Source organism: Mercurialis annua, linkage group LG7 (assembly GCF_937616625.2).
Source record: "Mercurialis annua linkage group LG7, ddMerAnnu1.2, whole genome shotgun sequence".
In the NCBI taxonomy this organism is placed as follows: Eukaryota; Viridiplantae; Streptophyta; class Magnoliopsida; order Malpighiales; family Euphorbiaceae; genus Mercurialis; species Mercurialis annua.
In genome coordinates this window covers 3,620,233-3,646,008 of record NC_065576.1, presented here as the reverse complement: position 1 = coordinate 3,646,008, position 25,776 = coordinate 3,620,233, and the positions used below count along the sequence as shown (strand labels likewise).

At 29.5% G+C, this 25,776-nt stretch overlaps 3 protein-coding genes across 3 annotated transcripts; 1 reads left to right on the top strand and 2 right to left on the bottom strand.

Moving 5' to 3' along the window:
- Positions 1-281: 281 nt before the first annotated feature.
- On the bottom strand, positions 282-2,887 carry LOC126657603 (hypothetical protein At1g04090-like). The gene is made up of 2 exons (XM_050352312.2): positions 2,530-2,887; positions 282-1,986 (listed from the first exon to the last, which is right to left on the bottom strand). Exons 1-2 carry the CDS (start codon positions 2,621-2,623, stop codon positions 431-433), a joined length of 1,650 nt encoding a protein of 549 aa, XP_050208269.1. The 5' UTR covers positions 2,624-2,887; the 3' UTR covers positions 282-430.
- A 1,713-nt stretch (positions 2,888-4,600) lies between these two features.
- LOC126654896 (hypothetical protein At1g04090-like) lies at positions 4,601-7,307 on the bottom strand. The gene is made up of 2 exons (XM_050348893.2): positions 7,148-7,307; positions 4,601-6,225 (listed from the first exon to the last, which is right to left on the bottom strand). The coding sequence occupies exons 1-2, from the start codon at positions 7,248-7,250 to the stop codon at positions 4,682-4,684; spliced, it is 1,647 nt and encodes a 548-aa protein (XP_050204850.1). The 5' UTR covers positions 7,251-7,307; the 3' UTR covers positions 4,601-4,681.
- An 11,727-nt stretch (positions 7,308-19,034) lies between these two features.
- Positions 19,035-20,880, top strand: LOC126657561 (uncharacterized). The gene is made up of 2 exons (XM_050352267.2): positions 19,035-19,726; positions 20,324-20,880. Exons 1-2 carry the CDS (start codon positions 19,246-19,248, stop codon positions 20,410-20,412), a joined length of 570 nt encoding a protein of 189 aa, XP_050208224.1. The 5' UTR covers positions 19,035-19,245; the 3' UTR covers positions 20,413-20,880.
- Positions 20,881-25,776: the final 4,896 nt, after the last annotated feature.

Below are 25,776 nucleotides of genomic sequence, written 5' to 3'. Positions count from 1 at the left end.
AGAATTATTGCCAAATAAAAAGAAGATCAATTTTATGCTTTAGGGTACAATTGAAATGAAAAAATACAAAATAGGGTAAAATTGACTGATTTGCAACGTCAGGGTAGAATTGAAAAGCGGATGAAAGGTCAGGATTTTTTAAGACATTAGGCCTTTATTAAACATGATTATACTATAAAAACATATAATTCGTGAATTTATATATAAATAATCCTTAATTTTACAATCCTGCTATAATACTAATTGAAGTTCCGGTATCAAATTAAAATGAAGGGCAGAGATTTAGTAATGCACAGGGTAATAACCATTCGTATGAACATATCAATATATCATGAACTAGTGATTTGCATAAGGTCCAATATTAATATTACTACAATTTAATTCACACAGATTAAAAGCAGAGCATGGCGATGTATATTCTGATTATGATTCAACGTTCATCTCCAGTCCAGCTTGCTTTTAATTTAGGACCCGTAGGCCCTTCTTCCCCCAAAATTTCCCTCGGCAGGATCCTGACAACTTTTTCGAAACCTGATTTAAGTCCTCCAGCCAATGTTTTTTCCACTTTCTTGATCTCACCATCAATTTCATAACTAATATTCGGACCCCATTTTCTCAAATAGTTCACCCACGGCGGCTCAACAACAACACCCGCACCTAAATAATCCGCAGCCACTACCGAAAACTTCGCTCCGGTATCCAAAACCTTGTCACTTTTCACAGTATCATTCCTCAATCCTATTCCATTTCTCCCCTGTAAAACTAGTCCTGGTTTAGAATACATAGCGTGACCGTTCAACGACGAGTAACCGACAATTCTGTTACCATTTTGGAACTCAAGTTCTGATGCGGTAACCCAAGAACCTCCACTATGCTGAGAAAAAAACACACTCCGTAATTCGCCGTTAAAATTGCTAACCCTTAATGTCATATGTTCCCAGTCACCAACATGTTGTCCTATCATTCCTAAGGGTAAATTAATACGGTCAATTTTAGCCTTGGCCGGACCGTTGAAAGGGTAGAAAAACCAAATTGCTATATCGGAGAATGTTGCTCCGAACATTGGCTTGACATGTAAATAAACTTCGGTTTCTTGTAAATTGCCTTTCTTGATTAATTCTTTGGCTTTAATATCTTCAGGAAGGTCTAGCCAGTATGAGCCGTCGTTTGAACCGCCTTGTGGAAGGTTTGAACCGTTCGGTTCGATTTTGACAGGGTTAGACTCGTCGCCTTTTTTGTAAAGCAACGCTCCGTTGCTAAAGTACCAATTGACAGAAGATGTGAAATATGCCTCGTCGGGATGAAAATAGATCATCGGAGCGTATGCCTGAAAAATTTCCTGAATTTGATTTTTATTAGGCATAAAAGAGAGATTGTTATTGGTATTCTTTAAACAAGATAATGAAATAGGAGAATCAGAATTTCCATTTTTAGCGACGAAAGTGCCGACAGAAACACCCATAGCTTGAGTCCCTCTAATGCTTGGCCTCAGACTGAAAATATTAAAACCATTTGGATCAATTTGCTCTTTTGATCCCCATATCCAACTATCTGTCTCGCATTGATCTACGAAATCTGATCGAACGCATCGGACTTTTTCCGTCGAAGGTTTCTCGGGAGAATTAGTGACGACAAGGCCGACAGATTTGTAACCATCAGGAGGTGTTGGTAGCCAAATATAGCCAATTCTATCTTGCTTGATTTTTAAAGATTCGCTGCTAAAGACTAGAGTGTAATCAATCGGTTGCTTTAATGCTCCGTTTTCGTTATCTTTTGCGGCGAGAACCCAACCGGAAAGTTGTCTGTTGTTGGACTGGCTGTAAGAACCTAACATGAAGAATCCTTGTGGGATTTGTGAAGGATCAAAAAAAGAAGCACCAAGATTATCTGGTCCACCTTCTTGAATTGACCAAATTTTGTTAAAAGATGATATTTGACATACTTGTAATCCTCCAAGATCGATAGTTCCATTTCCAAATCCTTCACCTGAAATGGATAAGCTTAAATATATAAGACTTAGATTAACATTTATGTTTTCGCAGAGTTTTGGCTTAATGCATGGTTTTACACTTAAATAACCAATTAACCCAAAATTCAATTGATTTCGGATGCCACTAAATTTTTAAATTATTTCATTTTTGTCATGTAAAATAAACCAAAGTTTCATGACTAAAATAAAATAATTTGAAAGTTTAATAACTTCCAAAATTTATTAACAGTTAGGTAAGATTCCAACAATAATTTTATATTTATCTGTAACACATTCTACACTCGAATGTCCATCAAATTTGAAGTATGAAAAAAATGTAAATTCACTTTGTTTTATATATTTAATTAATCATCGGTCGCCAATAATCAATCAAATGAGAATTGTTAAAAATCAAACTCTAGACTGTAGATCACATAAAATCTAATACAACATTACATAACCAATTCATTCAAAAATTCAGACTAGTTCTATAATTATTTCTAACACAATGATCTCTAGATTATAGCAATGAACATATAGAGTAAAGTAAGGTAATAAACCTGGTGGCCAAGATGGCAATGAAGAGGGAAGCTTGAATGAGGTATCAATAGGCAATGCTTTTGTTTCCTTGGAGTTGGAAAGAAAATTCCCCATATTTAGCTACTTGGTGTTCTAAGAAAAATTTAGAAGACAAAAAGGGAAACAATATATTTTTGTATATAAAAAACAATATCTAATTGAATAAAATGTGTTTATGGGTGAGACAAGCAAAGCTAATTGAAGAAATTAATAGATATTGAATTGGAGGATGGATATATGGATATGATTTGCAAGCTAGCCGGCCAATGTTAGCCTCACAATCTTTTACAACCATGTTTTTCTTCATATTAATGTGCAAAATGCCAAAGAAAATGAATTTCATTTTCATAATCATTATTGTGCTCTTCTTTTCTTGGCTTTTGTCTATTGTGCATAGTAATGTATAGTTAGAGGAGAAAAAGCTCTTATTATCTTTCAAATTAGATTTAGGAGTCAAATAAATTGTCGGTAGACATGTTATGTGCTGGGTTTGGGCAGGCTCGCATTTAATGCGAGTTTAAATTAAGTCTGAATTTGGTTCAAACCTCATATTTATATTCAACTTTATATTTTAGAAGGATTTGGATAAAAACATTTTGGATTTATTACAATTTTTTTTAGGATTGGGATTCTCTCATGTTCATTTGAACATGATAGGTCATGTTCACTAATCTACACCATTCATTATAAAATGGATGATGTAGATTAATTTAACTAAATTTGGACTTTTTTGATCTACACCATTCATTTTGTAATGAATGGTGTAGATTTAATGAACATGACCTCTCATGTTCAAATGAACATGAGGGAATCCTAATCCTTTTTTTAGGGTTAATTCCTAAAAAAATTACGAACTTTACACGAAGTTTCATTTTAATCATGACCTTTAAAAGTTGCCATTTAAAGGCACGAACTTTCATTTTATTTCAGATCTATCATTTCAGTGTATTTTTGTTGACTAAATTTTTCAATAAACTATTAATGAAAGACGCAAATTATAAATCGACATTAAATCTTATTATCTTTTAGTTAGAGTATATAGGATTAGGAATTTTTGGTTCGATAAAATACACCGGATTTTACTTTGGCGATAGATTTGAAACAAAATGAAAGTTCGTGCCTTTAAATGACAACTTTTAAAGTTCATGATTAAAATAAAAATTCATGTAAAGTTCGTGATTTTTTTAAGAATTAACCATTTTTTTTATGATAATGAAAGTCCAAACCCGTCCATAAAAGCTGAACTTTTATTGACTTGATAGTGCTTTAGAAAATTAATTGTCTAAACTCGGCCTAAAGCGAACAGGCCAATCAAGTATGCAAACCCATAATCATATTTAATTGTCGGTGATGAGACTTTTAAAAATCAATTTATTTGGTTCAACCTTGTATATTTTTCGGAATATTTTCGGAAAAATAATTATTCAAGAAGTCATTGTCTGAAAAATAGTTAATATATCTGATTGTTTACGTTTTAACTTCCCATGAAGTTTTATGTTTTTTTTTTGAGGCATTATGTTTTTTTTTATTCATTGAATATTAAAGATAATAATATTTGTATATTAAAGTAATTTAATTTATGAAATATTGTTGTCCTTTACATCCATTTAACTATAGAAATAAAATTTAGTTAGATTTTAATAGAAAAAATCATTTTTCTAGTTAAATGGTAGTTTGAACCTTAACTTCCTTATATCTAACCAACGAGCGAGGCCCAATGAAATATTTTGATTTCTTTTAAAAGAATTATCACACATTTAAATTATGTATTTTTGAACGATTAATCTTATTAATGCAAATTTAAAAAAGTGGATTAATTAATATAAAAAATTTACCCTAATCTGCAATTACAACACGAAATTTAAATTTTGGTAATTATCAAATCAATTTTTATTTTTTGGCAAATTGGTTCACCAAACTCGAAAAACACTAATATGGACATTATAATATACAATCACGTGTTGTTGCATGATTGGTCGGTGTACCAATGTACTAAAAATGAATTTTGGTGTGATAATTAACAAGTTTTAAAGTTCGTATTTTAATTGTAAATTAGAGCAAAGTTTGTATATTAATTTGCAATTAAGCCAAAATAAAATAAAGAGTGAGACACGTGTATGATCCAAGAACAAGTCAAGCTTCATCTTCAGTCCAATTAGCTTTCACTTTAGGTCCAGTAGGCCCTTCTTCACCAAGAACTTCATTCGGCAACCCATTCACAAATTTTTCAAAGGCAGATTTAAGTTTTCCCGGCAACAATTTTTCAACTTTCTTGATCTCGTCGCCAATATCATAATTAATTTTCGGACCCCATTTTCTGAAGAAATTAATCCACGGCGGTTCAACAATATCCAAGCCTGCAACAGTAGAAAATTTTGCTCCAGTATCCAAAAACTTCTTACTATTTGCAGTATCATTTCTTATTCCGATTCCATTATTGCCCTGTAAAACCAACCCTGGTTTTGAATACATAGCGTGACCGTGCAATGAAGAATAGGCGACGAATTTATTTCCATTCTGAAATTCAAGTTCTGATGCATTAACCCAAGTTCCTCTACTGTGTTCTGAGAAATATACACTCTGTAATTCGCCGTTGAAATTGCTAATCCTTAATGTTATATGCTCCCAATCGCCGACATGTTCCCCGATTTTTCCTAATGAAATATTGAAAATCTCGATTTTAGCCTTGGCCGGACCGTTAAAAGGACAGAAAACCCAGATAGCTATGTCCGTGAAAGTTGCTCCGAACATTGGCTTGATATGTAAATACACTTCAGATTCTTGTAAATCGCCTCGTTTAACTCGTTCTTTGGCTTTTTCGTCTACGGGTAAGTCTAGCCAGTATACGTCGTCGTTTACGCCATCCTGAGGAAGATTTGAGCCGTTTGTTTCGATCCTGACAGGATTTGATTCTTGTCCTTTCTTATATAACAATGCTCCGTTGTTGAAATACCAATTGACGGAAGATGAAAGAAATTCTTCGTCAGGATGGAAATATATGATTGGGGAGTATGTCCGAAAAACTGCCTGGATTTGATTTTCATTCGGCATGGAAGATAGATTTTTATTGAGATTCTTTAAGCAGGATAATGAAACAGGATCCGTACTCGAATTTCCATTTTCAGCGGCAAAAGCGCCCACAGAAACACCCATAGCTCGAGTCCCTCTAATGCTAGGTCTCAAACTGAAAATATTAAAACCATTTGGATCAATTTGCTTGCTTTGTCCCCAGATCCAATTATCCTTCTCGCAGAGATCGGTGAATTCTGACCTAACGCAACGGATTTTTTCCAAGGATGGTTTGACAGGAGAATTAGTAACGACAAGGCCGACGGATTTGTAACCATCAGGTGGATTTGGTTGCCAAATATAGCCAATTCCATCTTGCTTGATTTTCAAAGATTCGCTGCTATAGACTAGAGTGTAATCAATCGGTTGCTTTAATGCTCCGTTTGTATTATCTTTTCCGGCGAGAACCCAACCGTGAAGTGGTCTATTATTGGATTGGCTGTAACAACCCAACATAAAGTATCCTTGGGGGATTTGTGAAGGATCAAAAAAAGAAGCACCAAGATTATCTGGTCCACCTTCATGAGTAGACCAAATTTTGTTAAGAGATGATATTTGACAAACTTGTAATCCTCCAAGATCAATAATTCCATTTCCAAAACCATTACCTATGGAGAATCAACAAACGTAAATGAAAATCAATGAGTATATATAGAAAAAAGGATCAAATTTGCCCTTAATGTTTGAATTAAGAATCACTTATATCCTTAAGGTTCAAAAAAGTGCAATAAGGCTACTAAAGTTTTTAAATAAATTGGTTTAGGCCATTAACGTATAACAGGGATATAGTGTTACGTGTGAGGGTCTAAAGGAATCTGTTTAAAAACTTTAGTGGCATTTTTGCATCTTTACGAAACATGAGAGCATAGGTGATCCTTACTCCAAATGTTAGGGGTATTATATGTCCCTTACCTCATAAATATACTAAGCAGTGACTATGTTACATGGAAAAGAAATGTTCAAACGAAAATTAAAGGACCTTAAAAAAAATGGAGAAACTATGTGCAACTGCTAAAATTACGGTCAAATGCATTGGGAGTTGCTGGACTTTCGAATTATTTTAAAAAGTTAATTTATTTATTTAAGGTCATTTCAATTTTTATTTTAAAAAAGGTATTTTTGATCTAATTTTAAAGATGTGCCATCTGAATTAGAATATTTAAAAAACATTTGTCATGTCAATAAGCCAATTATAAGCAATGAACAATATTATCATATTAAATTTGGGAATTTTCTGAAGTATTTTTAAAATGAACATGAAATGTTAGAATTAGAACTCTATAAATTTTATGCAATATAATTTAGCGATTCTAACCAATGAGCTATATCTCAAATGATATAGACGCGAACAGTAAATTACTAAGTCGTGGGGTTCGATTCCTCCCACAAAAACTCTCCCTCCCCAATTATCAAAAATAACTAGCGATTCTAGAGTTTCGAGCTCAAAATAGTGATTGAGGGCAGTTCTGATCTAATTAACAAAACAAAAGGATATTGGAGATGGAGTTTGAAGTAAAGAAATTAAGTTACCTGGTGGCCAAGATGGCAATGGAGATGGAAGCTTGAATGTAGTTTCTATAGGCACAGCTTTTCTTTTTCTGTAGACAGTATTAATGGAAATATAGTTCCCCATTTGTAGGTAACTCGTGAGGTATTATTCAGAGAAAAGCTTGAAACAAAAGAGAAATATATAAAGACAAAGCTTAAAGTATATTCCGTTTATTGGTGAGGAAAGCAAAGCAAAGTATAGGATCAAGCAATAAGTTCAAATACATTGGTTAAGATTGAATATAACGTGCAAGCAAGCTGGTATTAGCCGGGCTGAGCATCCCGTCGGTTCGATTAAAATCAAATTGAATTACGCGTAATTAAATTAATCGAATATATATCTTTAATTTTTTTAATCAAATTCACCAATTAATTAAAATTTTAAAAAGATATAACCGTAATGGCTGGATTATGCAGTTAATTTTATCAATCCGACTAAATATAAGAATATTTACAAAAACTAAATAAAACACATTGAGTAAATTCGATTGATTGAATTTTTAGAACTCCTAACTAAATAAATCCAAAAAAATGATAAACCGATTGTTTTGCTTACTCCTAACTCATAAGTCATAAGCATTAGTTTTCTTATGTTTTTAGGGTTTACTATACTTGGAAACATCGTTGAACTTGTCTTGTACATCACGATTGGTTTTGGCCATAAGAGGGTAATCTTGATTCTCGATCGTTTGCAAAATGTATATAGCAGAATTAGACACTCATTTTTATCAGACAGTAGATAATTGACACATGTAGTAGATCAGATATATACGCATATATGTGAATCATTTAATGTTTAAATGTAAAACGCTCTATTTATATCATTTGTTATTTTTAATTATTTGAAGTTTATTAAAATGAAATAGCAATTAACTTATACTTTGTAATTTTAATCAATTGAGAATGACATTTTTAAATGTTAGATTAACTAATTTCCAAATTGTGCAAAATAAATGCATTTATGGATCTTGATGATTAATTCTATTTGGGGATTAATTAAATTAAATTAGAGAGTAATATTTCCTTTTCTTTTTTGAGAAAAAGAGAAAAATATTTCCAATTGATTAAAATAGTTAAGTGTGACTTAATTGACTCGACTCTTAGATTTAGAGACTGTGATATCCCTTGGATGAAATAAAATATTAGTGCATCCATATGCTATATAAAAAAAGCATAAAAGAAGATTATTTTTTTTGAAAAAATAGTTTTACCTATCCATAATTATAATTAAATTAATTAAAAATATTTCTAAAAAAAATCACTCTGATAGTTCAGTCTGTTAATTTTATTAATTTCGATAATTTTATTTAAGCATTTATAAAAAAAAGATGAATGATCAATTCGCACCCACGACACACTTATAATTAAATCAATTCAGAGTCTTCTAATAAAAATTGAGTTTTTAATTTTCTTGGATTACAGAAGCTTATTCGCACCCACGACATACAGGATGGCAAGCGCAACATATCAGTAAAGGGCACGAGTAAAGGATAAAAACATTAATTGTACTATCGTCAAAACGGTTTTACCTCCTATTTGAAAATCGGTGAAGGGAGTTTGTATAACAGAGGTGGCACCCAATCTGTTCTTGTTTCAATTTTATCACGAGCATGATAAAGCGAAGGGTGATCAATGATGGTCCGTGGAATTTGAGTTTCACTTATTTATTTGCCGTCAATTAGTAGTCGGAGAAACGGCCGCGGAAGTTAAGTTATAGGATGTAGAATCTTCAGAATTAATGGTTAGGGAGACTAGAAGACCTAATCAAATTAATTCAAATATTGAAATTCCCAGTTTGGCTGATGGCAATGAGGGTGAGTTGGCAATTGATTCTAAGAGAAAAAGATCCATTAGTGGAGGTTTAGGGGGAGTTTAATAAAAAAATTCTTGTTTTACACATAATTATTGACGCACATAGTTACAAACTGATGGGTCTTGATAAGAAAACTGGCCCAAAATAATGAGTTGCTTAAGTTGGAATTGTCATGCTGTTAGATTTCTAAAAAAATTGGTCAATGTGTAATTTTAAAAAAATAGAGAAAAAATAAATTGAAATTAAGATTCCACCTGATTTTAATAAAAATTATGCCAATTTAGCAACATCATTAAATATAATTAAATCGATTTAAAGATAATAAAAAGTTTTTTAATAAATTAGTTAAATTGGTACAAATGTATGATTTTTAATTGTTTTGAATATATGTTTAAAAACTTACTGTATTTTTTTTTTTTTTGGCGCCATTATTCCTGCAATTTAACAATTTAAAAAGAATTTTGATACTTCTTAACAAGTACTCCTCTTTATTTAAAGGGAAGATTAAGATAATACTCTATTTTTTAAAATAATTTGATTTCCTACCTCAATAAGAAAAAGATAAAGAAAATACCTCATCATTTTAATGCTTTTATTTTTTTACTCTAAAGCATGTTTATATTATAATTATACCTACTTTTCTTTAATTTTTTACTCTAATTATATTTTCTTACTCTTAGCATATAACAACTGTCATTTTTATATGACTTTTTCTTTTTTTTCTCTCTCCTCTCTCCTCTCTCTTCTTCTTCTTCTTCTCTATTTTTTTTTCTTCGTCAATTTTCTTCTTCTTCTTTATTTCTTTTTTTCTTCTTCATTTTCTTTCTTTTTTCTTCGTTCCTTCATCGCTCCGCCGCCGTTTCTCCATCGCTCCACCGTCACTGCATTGTTCTTTCATATTTTATTTTAGCAAATTTTTCTTTAATTCATGTGATTATTGCGATTTTTATAACATTCAGATCTAAATAAATTACTCTTGATTTTTTTTTCAATTTTAGATCTAAAAATCTGCATGAAAAACGATGTTATGATGAAAAAAACGATTTTCTGCACAAAAAACGATTTTCTGCAAAAAAAACAGCATCTGATTATCATATGATTATCATAACACTGCAGAAAAATTGATTTTTTATAAAAAAAACAGTCTCTTATTATCATATGAGTATCACTGTATTATCATGTTGTTATCATAACACTGTATAAAAAAGATTTTCTACAAAAAAATTGATTATCATGTTGTTACCACTGTATTATCATCTCGTTATCATAATATAATCATATGATACCGAGATGATAATGTATTATTGTACCTAAATGATAATGTTATGACAACGACATAATAATAAAATTATGATAACAGTATGATAATATGATACCTATATGAAAAAAAAATACATAAAAATTATGATAACGGGATGATAATGTGAAGAAAATATTATGATAATGAAGTATAATAAGGTCATATTATCATACTATTATCTTCACCTTATCATCTTATTATCATAATTTTTTTGTAATTGTTTTTTTCATACATGTATCATATTATCATACTATTATCTTCACATTATCATCTCATTATCATAATTTTTTTGTAATTATTTTTTTCATACAGGCATCATATTATATTTACATTATCATCTCATTATCATAATTTTTCTGTAATTTTTTTACATATAGGTATCATATTATCATACTATTATCATAATTTTATTATTTTATTATCATCTGATTATCATACTGGTGTCATGAATCTTTTTGTAATTCTAATTTCACGTACATTATCATCCAGTTATCATAACCTTATCATAATTCATTATCATCTAATTATCATATTCCAGTGTTATGATAACGACATGATAATCAGACACTATTTTACCATACATTATCATAGATATTATCATATATGTACCATAAATATTATCATCTCGTTATCATATGATAAAACATTATCATATGACACTATTTTTATAAAAAAATTTCCATGTAAGTATCATATTATCATGCTGTTATAAGTTTATCATTATATTATCATAAAAACATTATCATACTATTATCATTATCGTACATTTGCATTATCATAACCTTATCATAATCATATAATTAATGTTATGATAACGATATGATAATAACATGATAATCAGACACTGTTTTTAATAAAAAAATTGATTTTTTCTGCAGTGTTATGATACTTGCATGATAATGCAGTGATGATACTCATATGATAATCAGAAGCAGTTTTTTTTCAGAAAATCATTTTTAATGTATAAAAACGTTTTTAATGCAGATTTTTAGATCTAAAATTGAAAAAAATTCAAGAGTAATTTATTTAGATCTGAAAGTTAAACAAATCGTATTAATCACCACGAGTCGAGAAAAAAACGCTAAAATTGAATATGAAAAACGGCTGAGCAGCAGCGGAATGATGGCGGAACGACGGCGGAATGATGAATTAACGATGAAGAAGAATAGAACAAAAATGAAGAAGGAATAAAGAAGAAGAAGAAAATAAAGAAAAAGAATGGCGAAAAAAAAAAGAACAGAGAAAAAGAAGAAAAGGAATGGAGAAGAAAGAGAAAAGGAGAGAGAAAAAAAGAAAATAAGTGACAGTTGTCACTTAAGAGTAGAAAAAATATGGTTAGAGTAAAATAATAATAAAAGGTAGGTATAATTATAATATAAATAGGTGTTAGAGTAAAAAAAATAAAAATATTAAAATGGTGAGATATTTTCTCTATCTTTTCCTTGTTGAGGTAGGAAATTATATTATTTTCAAAAATAGAGTATTTTTTCTAATTTTCTCTTATTTAAATCTGTTTGATTGAATTCATATATGGCCCCATTGCTTTACGCCGGCAGTCACGTAAAATAAGCATTCAGTATGAAGTTAAAGAAAAATCTTATTTTAGTGTAAGTTTAATGTACGTCACCAATAATAATAATCTTTGAGTAGCCTCAAGAAGCAAGCAATTTGCACCTAAATAATGCATTTCCTTTGTTTCGAAAAAAATAAATACACTTCCTTATAATATTTATAGTATGTTTAAATAATATTTATTTCAATTATTAATTTTATTCATGTAACCTATTAAATGGTATTTTTGGATAAATTTCAAAAGAAGTCACGAATTTTTAACATGATTACAAATAAAAAATAAATTGTCAAACTTAACAAAATCGGTCACTAATTTTCATATTTCGGAAAATCACAACAACGAGTTATTTTCTATTGAGAAAACGTTAACGTGGCACTAAAAATATACTATTCCGGCAGTCACGTCATCAGTTTTTGAAGAAAAAAAAAGTTCGGCACTCCAATTGACTAATTTTCCACGTTTTAAATTTGGTGTTGTAATTAAAAAACACGTTTCAATTATTTTTTTAATTTACACTTATTTTTGTTTATTGATCTTTTCTTCATTCAATTAAGTAAATTTATTTTTCATAAATAAGTAAAATATCTTAAAAAAACCCCTTTTAGTCTCTTTTGAAATATATATTGACCTTATAAAATCGTCTATTTATCCAATTGTAGCCTCAAATATTAAATTGATCTTGTTTTATTTGAAAAAATTTCAAAAAAAGTCACTTATTTTGAATGTTTTGAGTGGCAAAGAGTTCAAATAATCATTCACAATAGTTTTTTTTATTTTTTTTTAGTAGAAAATAACTCAATTTATTAAATTGGATATAATTGAAAAATGGAAGGTGCTGATTTAGACAAACTTGACGATTTTATAATGCCATAATATAATTAAAAAAGGCTGAAAATGGGTGTTTTTTAAGATATTTTATCTAATAAATAGCTATTCGAGTCACTTCCTCATATGAGCAAAATCAAATTAAATTAATTTTGATTTATTGAACTTAATAATAATTAAAAAATATTGCCACAAGTAATAAATATTATTCATTAGATCATTAAATTTAAGATTATATCTTTAAATTAGGCTAATTTGGTCAACAATTTTTAAATATCATAAAATATATTTATGATTTATTGTTTGTTAATATGACACTATGTTGTACACACCAAACATGATAAATTTTATACATGTCGGTTAGCCATGCTCCAAAGGAGTAGGACATATATTTGATAATATTAAAAAGAACGATGAATCAAACTTAAAAAAATAAAAAGTATACAATATGTATTGACAAATATAATACTCCCTCCGGTCCATAATATTTGTCGCATTTGAGAATTTCTTTTGATCCATAATATTTGTCACATTAGAGTTTTAAGAAAGCATTAATTGCTATTTTTCCTAAATTATCCTTAGCAATAAATACATTGTAAGGTTAAAAGAACTAGTCAAACATAAAACAAGTGGTAATTAATATGGACAATTTTGTAAAACTATACACAAATCAAGACATATTTATTATTTTCTTAATTTATGTAAAATGGCTAAATGCCATAAATATTATGGACCGGAGGGAGTATAATTTTAGATAGATAATTTCCTTTTCTTTTTCAATGATGCATATATATATCACTAAATGGATACAACGGAAACCCGGAGCAAGTAACAGAAATATAGAGAAATTCTTATGTAGACTCGGTCTACCACGTCATCCGTAGACTAACCTATCACATTATGACACGTCATTAAAATGATGGCAATCTTGTAAATTTGTTTTTTACTTATTTACACCTTTGAATAATAATATTACAAGATTGCCATCATTTTAATGACGTGTCATAGTGTGATAGGTTTGGTCTACGGATAACGTGGTAGACCGAGTCTACCTAAGAATTTCTCCAGAAATATAACCAAATCTAAAAATTATATATATGATAATTGTTAAAAATTCAACCAACTAGGCAACTACAGTATATTTGTTTTTTGGTAAATTACTATGTATTACATCAGCAAATCCAGCACACTTTCATAAAAATTAATCTATACAAAGATTATACACATGGATTTGATTAATTTAATATTTCCTATATTTATCAGTAACCCTATATATGATTTGTATAAGTATAACAACAAAATATTTTATGAACTAAAAAACAATAAAAATGAGAGCTAAAGCAGGCAACAAGATGAGGGTTTGTGACACCTCTTTCCTTGTATTGAAAGCGATTTCATTATATATAAATGTATAATCGGTGGCCACCCAACTATAATTATTGGTTTAGGTATTATTTTGTGGTTTTCATTCTTTTTATTATGGACAGATGGATTCAGCACGATCTAACTTAATTTCATATTATATAGATTATATGTCTTTCTAATTTAGCTATTGTTAATATGAAACTTTGTAACGTATCCCATCATAGCAGCCTAAATTAATTATGAACAAATTTTAAGAAGGGGAGCAAAAAATCGAACCGAACCGACAAATGCAGTTCATGATTGATTTTCATGTTGTTTTCATAGGACATAAAATAATTTAGTTAAATTCTGGTGCAAAAACACATGATCGAATCGACTAAGATCGGTTTGCTTTAATAGTTTTTAGTTAAGTTTTAGTGGAAAAAATTGAGCAAACCGACTAATTTGGTTCGGATTAAAAAATTAATTAGCCAAAATTTTAGTTTGATATGATTTAAAAAATAAAATTGGTTCGGTTTGATTTGAACGAAATGTTGGCGGCTTATTGATGGTCTAATTTCTTAAAAATATCAAATGTGTTTGGGTAAGTTCCATTCCAACCAAACCTTTGAAAATGCAAATTTTAGCATTTTTTCAATAAGTACGTGTAAATGTTAGCCAATCGCACATTTATTTTCAAAAACATATCAACTTTTTTTTGAATATTTTCAGTTTTAACCAAATCTAACGACTTTTCATTTAAAAAAAATTTAAAAATTAAAAAATAATTGACGAATTGGTCAAAATTCAAACAAATCGAAAAGATTTGATATTTTAAAAAAAAATAAACGATCAGCTAAATGGCGTAAAATTAGTGTTTTAAAAAATTGGCTACAATTGACTTTAACCAAAAATAATGGCCACTTTTAAGGCATTAAACCTTTACATATTTGTTTTAATTAGGAGAGGGTGATGATGATGAACCTCTCAGTCTCACACCTTAAGTGGTTGCAACAAACATTCGTGTAGTTTAGTATCATTAATTCAATTTCTTTATGGTAAATTAAGGCCTAAAACAACAGAAAATATAGATTTTTTAGATAAATTCATAAATATTCGTAAATATTCTATCTTTTAACCTTTTCTGTTTATGACTTCATCCTTTAAAATTCTTTGCCCTATTTCTCAATTATGAGTTTTAATACAAATATTTATTTAAATTAAAGCAAAAAGAGGTTCAAACATACTCTTTATATTTTTTTTTTTTTTTCCAACGATAGTTGCATAGATAGAGAAATTCGGTTACAAAGAGTCAAAAGGGTTACAGAAGCTCAGAAATGATGTATTCGCTAAGAGTGTCTCAATCTAGTTGAAATGCTCGGGTGCGATTCCTGATTTCTCGATTACACTTTTATTAAAAAAAAATGGTTAACATTGTCTCTATATAAGACCATATATAAGCTATCACAAGATATATAAAAAAAATTCCTCAAGTCTAACGAAAGGAAGCTACTAGAAACTTTCCCAGATTGTTTTGACCATTAGATCAAAATCTTGGACCATTACATTTCATTTTGGAATGTTCTATTTGAATGTGAATATAATCGAACAGATTCGCTTTGAAGTTGTATGTCTGCTACCTTTAAATATCTGTTAGCTTGAAATTCAGGGAAAGTTCATATTTCGATCATCGTCGGGTTGACCCGTAAGTGTAAGGAGTCTACTTATAGGAATTTAATTATAGGAAGAAATTAAATTCATTATTGACTAGTTCAAACAAACTAATTTACATAACATTTGATATATCAAATTTCTAACCGATAATTGGATTGGTCCGTGAATTTCTCAAGAACCAAGTCTAGGTAAGAATCTCTATTTGCAGATAATCATCTTTTTTAAATTTTAATTTATATTTTAATTTAATCTTTTATTTGACAATTTGATTGTTCATGTCCTGATTTGTTCAATATTTTTTGTCAATTCTATTAACACATTGTGTCAATTGATTTTCTATACACCCGCTTAAAATTACCATATATTGCTGCCTGGTAAAATATTTAGACTTTTAGGCAGTAATATAGAACTTTAATTGACTTGCAACATGATTAAATTGCCAGAAACGGTGTAAAACTAACAGTTTGGATATCCAAGTTATTAAAAAAAAATTAGAATCAATTGAAGTCCAAATTAAAATTTAAAATGGCTCAAAGAGACACGAGTCAATGTAAAATATCGGAGAGATTAAGAAAAAAATTCCAACAATCTCTCTATTATGTAACATTACTACTGAAATAACACTCTATTTGTCATAAGTTCTAAAATAATAATTTAATTTTTTTATGTCTAAGTGACCCTGAATTAACAATTTAAGGGCTCATTTGTTTGGGATAAACATATTAAGTAAGTAGAACTTACCTAAAAACAATAAATAGTATTTTTTTCAGTTCATTTTCTATATTTTATTTGCAGAAAAGTTGATAGTTCAACTTTATATAATTCCCTAAAAGCAATTTTTTTTCCCAAGCTAGAATCAATTATGAAGATTAAAAATTACATCAAGTGAAAGTCATATAACAAAAGTTATCTATATGATCTTTCCAAAATATGAGATATTAAATAATAAGCAACAATTCAAATACAAGCTATAAAAAATCGAAAAATAGAGAACGATCTAGACTTATGATCCCGAAATTTAAACACAACGATTATGTTGAGTGGGTGTTTAGATAGTTTCTTTTCCGATTTGCTCGACGAAACGCTTGAATCCGTTGAAGCCTACTATTCCGATCTCCATCTTCATTTAGATCCTAAAAAGATAGCTCCACATTCTCACTATTTCTTAGATCTACAAATTTTTTGATCTAAAGCTCCAACAAACACTATGTTCTTGGAGATCTAAGAAATATAAACAAAAGGAGGGACATAAAAGACCACATTATTTAATCAATAGCAACAAGACAAATATCCAAATCAAAACTAAAATTTTAACAAGAATTTATTGAATAGAATAGTAGATCTACAATAGTTATTAAAGTGGGCGGAGAGAAGATGATTTTCCGGTTAACCGGAGAAATCATCTTCTCCCACCCTTTAGAACAATGAAGAAAAGAGAAGTTTTTTCTATAGAGAAGGGAGAGAACAAATTTAGAGAGAGAGAGAGAGAGAGTCTTTTTAGAGGTGTTTAACTTCGTCAGTGTATTCCCTAAAAGCAATTCATGTACACTATGTTTTCCAATAATTGTGGGTATATTTTAAAAATATTCGAAAAATTAATTTTCAGGAAGATGAATTTTCATTTTTAATTCATTAAATTTTTAGCACAGATATTTTTGTCAATAATTATAGTATTAAATTTAAATATTTTATTATCTTTAACTATTTATTTAACTAATAAAGTAGCTTAGCTTAGCAAAATTATTTTTCTAGTCAAATGAGAGGGGAATGTAAATTTATGGAAAGTAGGATATGTAAGATAAATAAATAATTTTTTTTACTATTTTAAGAAATTTTATTTTTTTAGATTTTAAGAAATTTTATTTTTTTAGTATACTTATCTCCGATTAAGCAAGGCCAAAAACAATAATATTTTTAAATTTAATTATTTTAATTAATGAGGGTTGTTTTAGATTTTTAATTAATTAAAGATAAAAAAATTTAAATCCCTTTGAAGTAAATAAGTAAATTAAATTAAAGTAATTATTATCACAACAGATATTTTTTTTTGAATAAATAACTTACCAAAACTCTTTTTTTTTAAAGAAATATAGTACAATTTTACACCAAGCGATAGAGGTGGCCACGGTTCATAACCCGACGGTTTCGGTTCCGGTTTAGGACGATTTAAAAAAATTAAAAATAAAATTATTAATAATAAAATAACTCACGGAGATAGTATTACAAGAAAATAAAGATTTTTTTTTTAAAAAAATTAAAATATTAACAAAAAATTTAACTAAAACAAATATAACATATATTTTATTGCAAAAGTAAATAAATTATATGATAAAGATATAATATATATTTTTTATCAACGGATTCGACTCTTGAACCGCCGGTTCCGACCCGAAACCGCCGGTTTACGGTTCAACAAATATAGAACCGGTCCGGAACCGCCCTTTGTACGGTTCCAGGCCGGTTTTAGTCCGGTTCCGGGCCGGATTTGACCGGGTGGTTCCGGGCCGGTTCACGGGCTGACCCGGCCCATGGCCACCTCTACCAAGCGAGACATAAATATATCTAATAAATGAATGACAAAGATATTATGAGATATTTAATTTAAATTATATAATAACTAGTAAATTATAATATATAATAAAAAATAACAAAAGAAAGAGGAAAACAATTCCTAAAAAATGGAATAAGTAAATGAGAGATTATTAGATAGACTTATCAGTCTACCACGTCATTCGCAAACTAAACTATCACATTATGACATGTCATTAAAATAGTGGCACTATCGTAATTTTATTTATTACTTTTTTACACTTTGAATAGTAATATTACAATAGTGCCATTATTTTAATGACGTGTCATAATTTGATAGGTTTAGTGTTAGATGATATGGTGGACTGAATCTACCTTAAAATTTCTCTAAATAATAATATAAAAAAATTCAACAAAATTAACTAAATGATGATTTCTAATCACTTTATTCAGAATATAGAAAAGAATCTCAGGATAATTTAATTTGACAACTAAACCAATAACAAAGTCAAAAATAATAACATGTTAACAAAATTTACAATAATAGTAGTCAAAGTAAAAGAACAAATAGATTAAGATTAACTAATCAAATTAACCGAAAACAAATTTGTTCTCAAAAGATTAGACCAAATCATGCATGTTCTTGCATATAACCCTAACCTTTGTCAACAAAAGAATAAATCAATCTTCAAAGGAACCAAAACAAAAAACAAAAATAAAACTAAAGTTCAAGTAACTAAAATCTTGTAAGAAAAATCAAAGAAAAAAACTCAAAACTTGTAAATAAAGTAAACGACAGCTCATCATGACATAGACCAACCAAAACCAAGTCTTTAATATTGGACCCCACCACCCACCACCTCACCACCTTATATTCTCATTTCCTTTTCTTCTCCATTTCTCTCTATCTTTTGACATTTTCTTTAGCCATTGCGCTCTCCACCTCCCCATCCGGCGAGGTCCTCCGGCCTCCGCCGCAACACTCTCCGGCCACCATCTTCACATCATCCGGGGCTGTGGCCATGTCCATTCTATCCGAACCACACATGTCACCAATCCATCAATCACCAGACCAAGATCAAGAAGAGCAAGAATATGTGCCACCACCTCCTCCGCTGCGGAGAGCGGCGCATCATCATCTTCTTGAACGTTCTTTGCCTCTTTACAAGCAGCATTCTTGGTCACCAGATATTTACCGAGATGAAGCTTGGCTGAGGAGGAAAGGAAACAGTAAGAAAAAGAAGAATAAGAGTGTTACCGATGAGGATCTTGATGAACTCAAGGCGTGTATTGAATTAGGGTTTGGTTTTAACTCGCCGGAATTAATGGATCAACGCTTGTCTGATACTTTTCCTGCTCTGGGACTTTATTATGCTGTTAATAAACACTACTACGATCATGCCCTCTCTAAGACGGTCACCGTAGCTACGCCGTCTTCGTCCACGGCGTCTGACTGTGACTCGTCGTCTCCTCTCGGCAGTCCCCACACCATGTTCGGACCAGGTATACATTTATGTTAATGTAGTTAATTATTTATGTATTTACATATTGTAATTTGATATGATAAAGTTTAGACTAAAATGCAAATTAATAAAGGTACGTAATAATGGTCCAAAAAAAATTCAAATATTTACCATTTGTACTTTTATCAATTATAATTGGACCAAAAGAAATTATTTTAATTTTAGTAAGTTCGCTCAATTGAATCAATTGATTAGGTTCATTTTTTTTATTACTAAAATTTAATAACCATCACATGAGCAAAATTATGCTTAATTTATTTAAATTAGACTTGATTAAAATTGAAATTAAACAATTCAAATGGTCTATAGTTGGAAAAATTATTGGATAAAATTGATAAAAAGTGATAAATTTTTATATTTTTTTTGAGTTAATATTAATCAAATCGTGAAATAATTTAACACAACTTTCTAATTTTTGCTATTGGAAATATGAACTTATATTTTTTACAATTCGAATTACCGAATGAAAATATGATCTATCATGCATAAGAGATATTATTATTATTTTTAATTTGGATAAGCAATGAGATTATTATTAGATTTTGATGTGTTTGTTTCATGGGAAAATCTGATATAGGTGAGAATCCACAGACGGTGAAGACAAGGCTAAGGCAGTGGGCACAGGTGGTTGGGTGTTCAGTACGGCAATGTTCAAATTCAAGTTGAAGCTAGAAAAAGTTGACGAAATGAAATTAATTAATTTCTAGCTACGGTGATCATAATCAAGGTTAGATGGGAAATTAACCAAACTGGAGTTAAACATATATATATATATCAAAGTTAACCAAACATCAACATCTACATCAACTAGGGTTTCTATATATCAACTTGTTTGTTTGATATGATAATGATTCCACCGTCCACCAACTTTTGTATTATGTTTGGTTAGATATTATATATATTCTAAGAAAAAAAAAAGAACTTAAAGAAGTAAGAAAATAGGAATTGAAAACCCCCACCATTTTGAGAAAATATATAACCTAATTTGGTTTGCTAATTTGACATCTTGAGTTGGTTAGTTATAATTTAGTAGGTTTTATTTGTATGTAAATATGAGTACTAATGAGAAAAGATTGAAGTATATATGTATGGTTGAATTTTGGCTAAATGCGTGTTTATGTCATTGAACTTTAACGGATTTGTTTCTTACACACTTCAACTTTTACGATGATCATTTACATACAAAAAAGTTTTCGTTATATTTAAACTGATTGAATTTGCATTTGGATTGGAATTCCACTCTGAACTGGTGGAGGACCTAATATTTCAGAAGCTGAAATGAAGTTTGTCTTAGATGTCGTTATTGCAAGTTGAAAACGGTTTTAATCATGTCAATTTTTACTGTAAATTGTGTTCTTCAATCAATTGTGCAACTCCTATAGCATCCGCCAATATTTTTTATTGTTTAAATTTTCATCTCTAGACGAATACCATCTCGTAGTCCTGCAATAAAACAATCAACAAGAAATTCCTCAAGTATACTAACAAATTTATGGAAGTTTTTCAAATGCCTTTTGTAAGCTGCCACAATAATAATTTGTTGAGGGTGAGGTTAAATATTAATTTTGTGGTTATCGAACTATAGCTTTTTTATAATATGGTTATCATATTATATAAAAGAATAAAATGGGTATCAAACTATACTTTTCTTACAAAACAATTATCGAATTATGAAAAATTACAAAAATATTACAGAAATGGACTTTCGTTTACAAAAAAATTAAAGAACTATAGCTATTTTACAGCACGTTTATCGTCTTGTTATATGGTTACATCTCTGGCTCGTTCACATTTATAATTCAGTAATCGTTCTTAAAAAAGATATAGTCTATTAACCTTTAGTAACTTTTATAATTCGGAATTCATCAAAAAAAAGCTTTTGTAATTGGTAACCGTATTTGAAATAGATATAATTTGATAATCAATTTATAAATTTTTATAGTTTGGTTATTGTTTTGTTAAAAATACTATAGTTCTTTAACCGCAAAAATAATTTTGAATCGTGTGGCATTTTCTGCAGCTGATTTTGTTCTTCAATTAACCGTGCAACTCTTATAGCATCCACCAATATTTTTAATTGTTTAATTTTCATCTCATAGACAAATATCATCTCGTAGTCCTGCAATAAAATAACCACCAAAAAATCCCTCAACTAGACCATCAATTCTATGAAAAAGCTTGGCTAACTCATTCTACAGTTTTTGTACTATTAATTTTTATTTCAATTAATCCTTCACAAGTATTTTATATTTCAATAGTCTGTTACTGTCATTTTGTACACATGCAGTCCTTTTAAATATAAAGGTTGTTGTTTCATGCTAATTAAACGACAATATTTTTATAATTCCGTCTATAAAAGAATCATAAATATATAAAATAAATAGTTAAGAGACAATTTAAATATAAAATATTTATGAAAGAATAAATGAAATAAAAGCTAATATTATAGAATTTTACAATAAATTTAGCCAACAAGTTTTACAAATGCTCTTTTGTAAGCTGCCAGTGAGAGTTTGTTGAAAGAGAGTAAGAACTTCAAACAGATACTCATAATCTGTCCGATCGAAACGAAGGAGGAATCCAGAAAATATACAATTTTAGAAGTAAAAATCATTCAATTTTTTTAAAATTTTTATAATGATACTTTTAATATATAAATCAAAGAATATTTTTTTTCTAAAAAAAGTGTAATAGTTAATACATATTTTACTAATATTAAAATTTAAATTATATAATATGGATTTACAAGATATATTCTAGCTAATGTTAAGAATATTTAATATTGAATTTATAATTGTGTTTTAACTAACATATTTATTTCAAATTAAGCTACAATTAAAAATTAGGCTACATGTACAATTTGAGTCCTCAGTTTGCTTAGTTTTTAACTTCAACCCCTAAAGTTTTTTTTTTTTTAAAAATGGTATCTAATGTTATTAAAAATAACAAAATGAACTCCCCTTTAACACATTTCTATTTTTTTCGTTACTCATGATGACGCATATAACATGGCATACACTCAGTTTTAAATAACATTAGGTACCACTTTAAAATAAAAAAAATCATTAAAATTCAAATTAAAAACTGAGTCTAATATGAGGGTCAGAATTGTGCATTTGGCTTCTAAAAATTAGTTAGAATTGATCATTAACCCTTTTTTTTAATTAAGGAGTTGTGACTTTTCATTACCTTCAAATAAAAGAAGAGCTAATTGAAGAAAACATATGGCATAAATTAATGAGATTGAGAATTAGAAACTTGATGGATACAGCTTGTTTGATTTCATTCTTTCATGGCTGGCAATAATTTTCTTTTGTCAAAGTTAAGGTATTTGAGGAGATAAAAAAAAGTAGGGTTAATTACTATCATCTAACGAGATTTGGTCTGAAATACTACTTTCCCCATAATTTTAAAAAATCAGTAGTTTATCCTCTTACATTTGTATTCTCTTAAGAATTGGTAGAAATTCTTTAGAAAGATTCTTCTTTATCGATGGTGATCGGTCATGGTATCCATAGCGTTGTTTCTTTTTCGGCCAATTCTAAGAAAGAAAAATCCCGAAAAATCCGTCAATAAATGACGAACCCCATCCTTCAATATCATGATTGGGTCGACTCGACCAGGCCAGATCATGAGTGAATAGAAAATCAAAAACGTACATAGCAGTTCCAGATAAAATACTTGGAATAATTCTACCACTTCTACTAGGAGTATCCTTTTTAGTGCTAGCTGAACGTAAAATAATGGCTTTTGTGCAACGTCGAAAGGGTCCTGATGTAGTGAGATTGTTCGGATTGTTACAACCTCTAGCAGATGGTTCGAAATTGATTCTAAAAGAACCTATTTCACCAAGTAGTGCTAATTTCTCTCTTTTTAGAATGGCTCCAGTGGCTACATTTATGTTATGTCTGGTCGCTCGGGCTGTTATACCTTTTGATTATGGTATGGTATTGTTAGATCCGAACATAGGACTACTTTATTTGTTTGCCATATTTTCGCTAGGTGTTTATGAAATTATTATAGCAGGTCGGTCTAGTAATTAGGAGGCGGCCGTTCGGTCGCCTATGATGCTAGGACCAATAGGTCAAAAATTGTTTTAATTGGGGCATTGATCAGATTAGGGCATTTATTTAGAGTGTTTTAAGGTTTATCTCACAAGAAATGTCAAGGATCTGTGTGGTGGACGAGTTGAGGATAAGAATCACTCTTAGAGTTTGTTTTTCGCACAAATAAAGTCAAAACTGCATATTTAAATGAATTCCGGCATGAACGATTGTTCAAATACTTGAACGATCCTCCAAACCTAGTGAACTATCCTTCACTAGGTCTTTCAAACCTCTAGAATGCCAAATATTACACTAGACGATCGTCCGAAGGGTAAATGATTGTCCAAACTGCCTAACCTCTCGAAACTTGGGTTTTTTTGTCCAAAAATAAAGGTTTAAACAATCAGAACAAAGCCAAACTTTAAGGGACACTCACCCCACTCTAAACCACTCATAACAGCTCACAAATATCACACAACACGAAACGCGTACAAATAATTTGAATCAAACCAACATCGAATACTCATACAAAATACATGAGATACACCTAGATAATCATCAAGACACAACTAAGGTATAATATGCAGTAGCCCTAACACAACACGGTCCAAAAACGACACAACGATCTATCATGGTTACGTCGAGAAACTCGTGGGAACAAAACAACAAAATTGTTAAAAAAACATGATTAATACTAACAAATCTAAATTTAGTATTTAATTAAAACTCATAAGATACTCAAATATCAAACCTCTAATTACTCCCAAGTGATAATTCTATCGCTACACAATTTGGAATAAGTCGGAAATACAACAAAAACATGCCAGAAATGTACGGGCATTATAGTCTTCTTCATCGCTATGTTCTGTTTGCCAGCTGGGTTCGTATTCGTTATCGTTATATTCTGTTAGCTAGTTGGGTTCGTCGATCTTCTTCATCGTTGGTTCGTTTGAGTTGAACGAATCTGTAAATATCTGTCCCTGAATCTGTTGTTGCTAGTCGTTGCTGGTACTCGTCTGTTCAACTCGGTTTGCCGACTGTTACTGTTGCTCGTCGACTTTTAAAGGAAGGAAGTGGTGACTGCTAGTTTGTTAGGGTTAATTTAGGTTAATTATGAATAATTAGGGTCATTTAGGGGGTAATAAAAGTTAATTATGATTTATTAAGTGTCTCATTTTCTTTTCTTTTTACAAGAGGGTGAAACTGATACGATTTGGCAAAGGTTCAGATTTTGTGACTTATTTTGCTTAGAAACATTTTTAATTTTTCATGGATTGATCTTTTAATATACATATATAAACGTATATTTCATTGCGTCAAGTAGGTAGTTTTTTATTTATTAAATTTAAACTTTTAAATAATATTATCACTATATACTATAATAATTTAATTATGCTTATCTTAAATTTCCAAATCTTTATAGAACTAGAATAAAAATAATATTATATTTTTATTCACTTTAAATAAAATTTATAGATAGTATAATATACTCATCTGTTCCATTTAAAGGTCTCCTTATTTTATTTTTAGAATAATAAATTAATGCTTTTATACGTAATTTGGAAGATAATATCAATTAAGATAAATATGAAAAAATAAAGAAAATTTGAGTATTTTTTTAATACATTTATATATAGGACAGAAAATATGTATATTAATGAAAAAAGATGGGCCCTTGGACTCTACCCTTATCAACATGAGAAAATTAGGAAAAATACTTTATTTTCTAAAATAATAGTAAATTATACCTCAACAAGAAAAAGATAGAGAAAATACCTCATCTTTTTAGCACTTTTATTTTTTTACTCTAACATCTTTTTTTATTATAATAATACTTATTTTTTATTATTTTTTACTCTAACCATTTTATTTTTACTCTAACATGAGTATCTCCCTTTTTTTCTCAGATTTTCTACTCTCTCTCTCTCTCTCTCTTTTTCTCTTTCTTCTTCTTCTTCTTCTTCTTCTTCTTCTCCATTTGTCT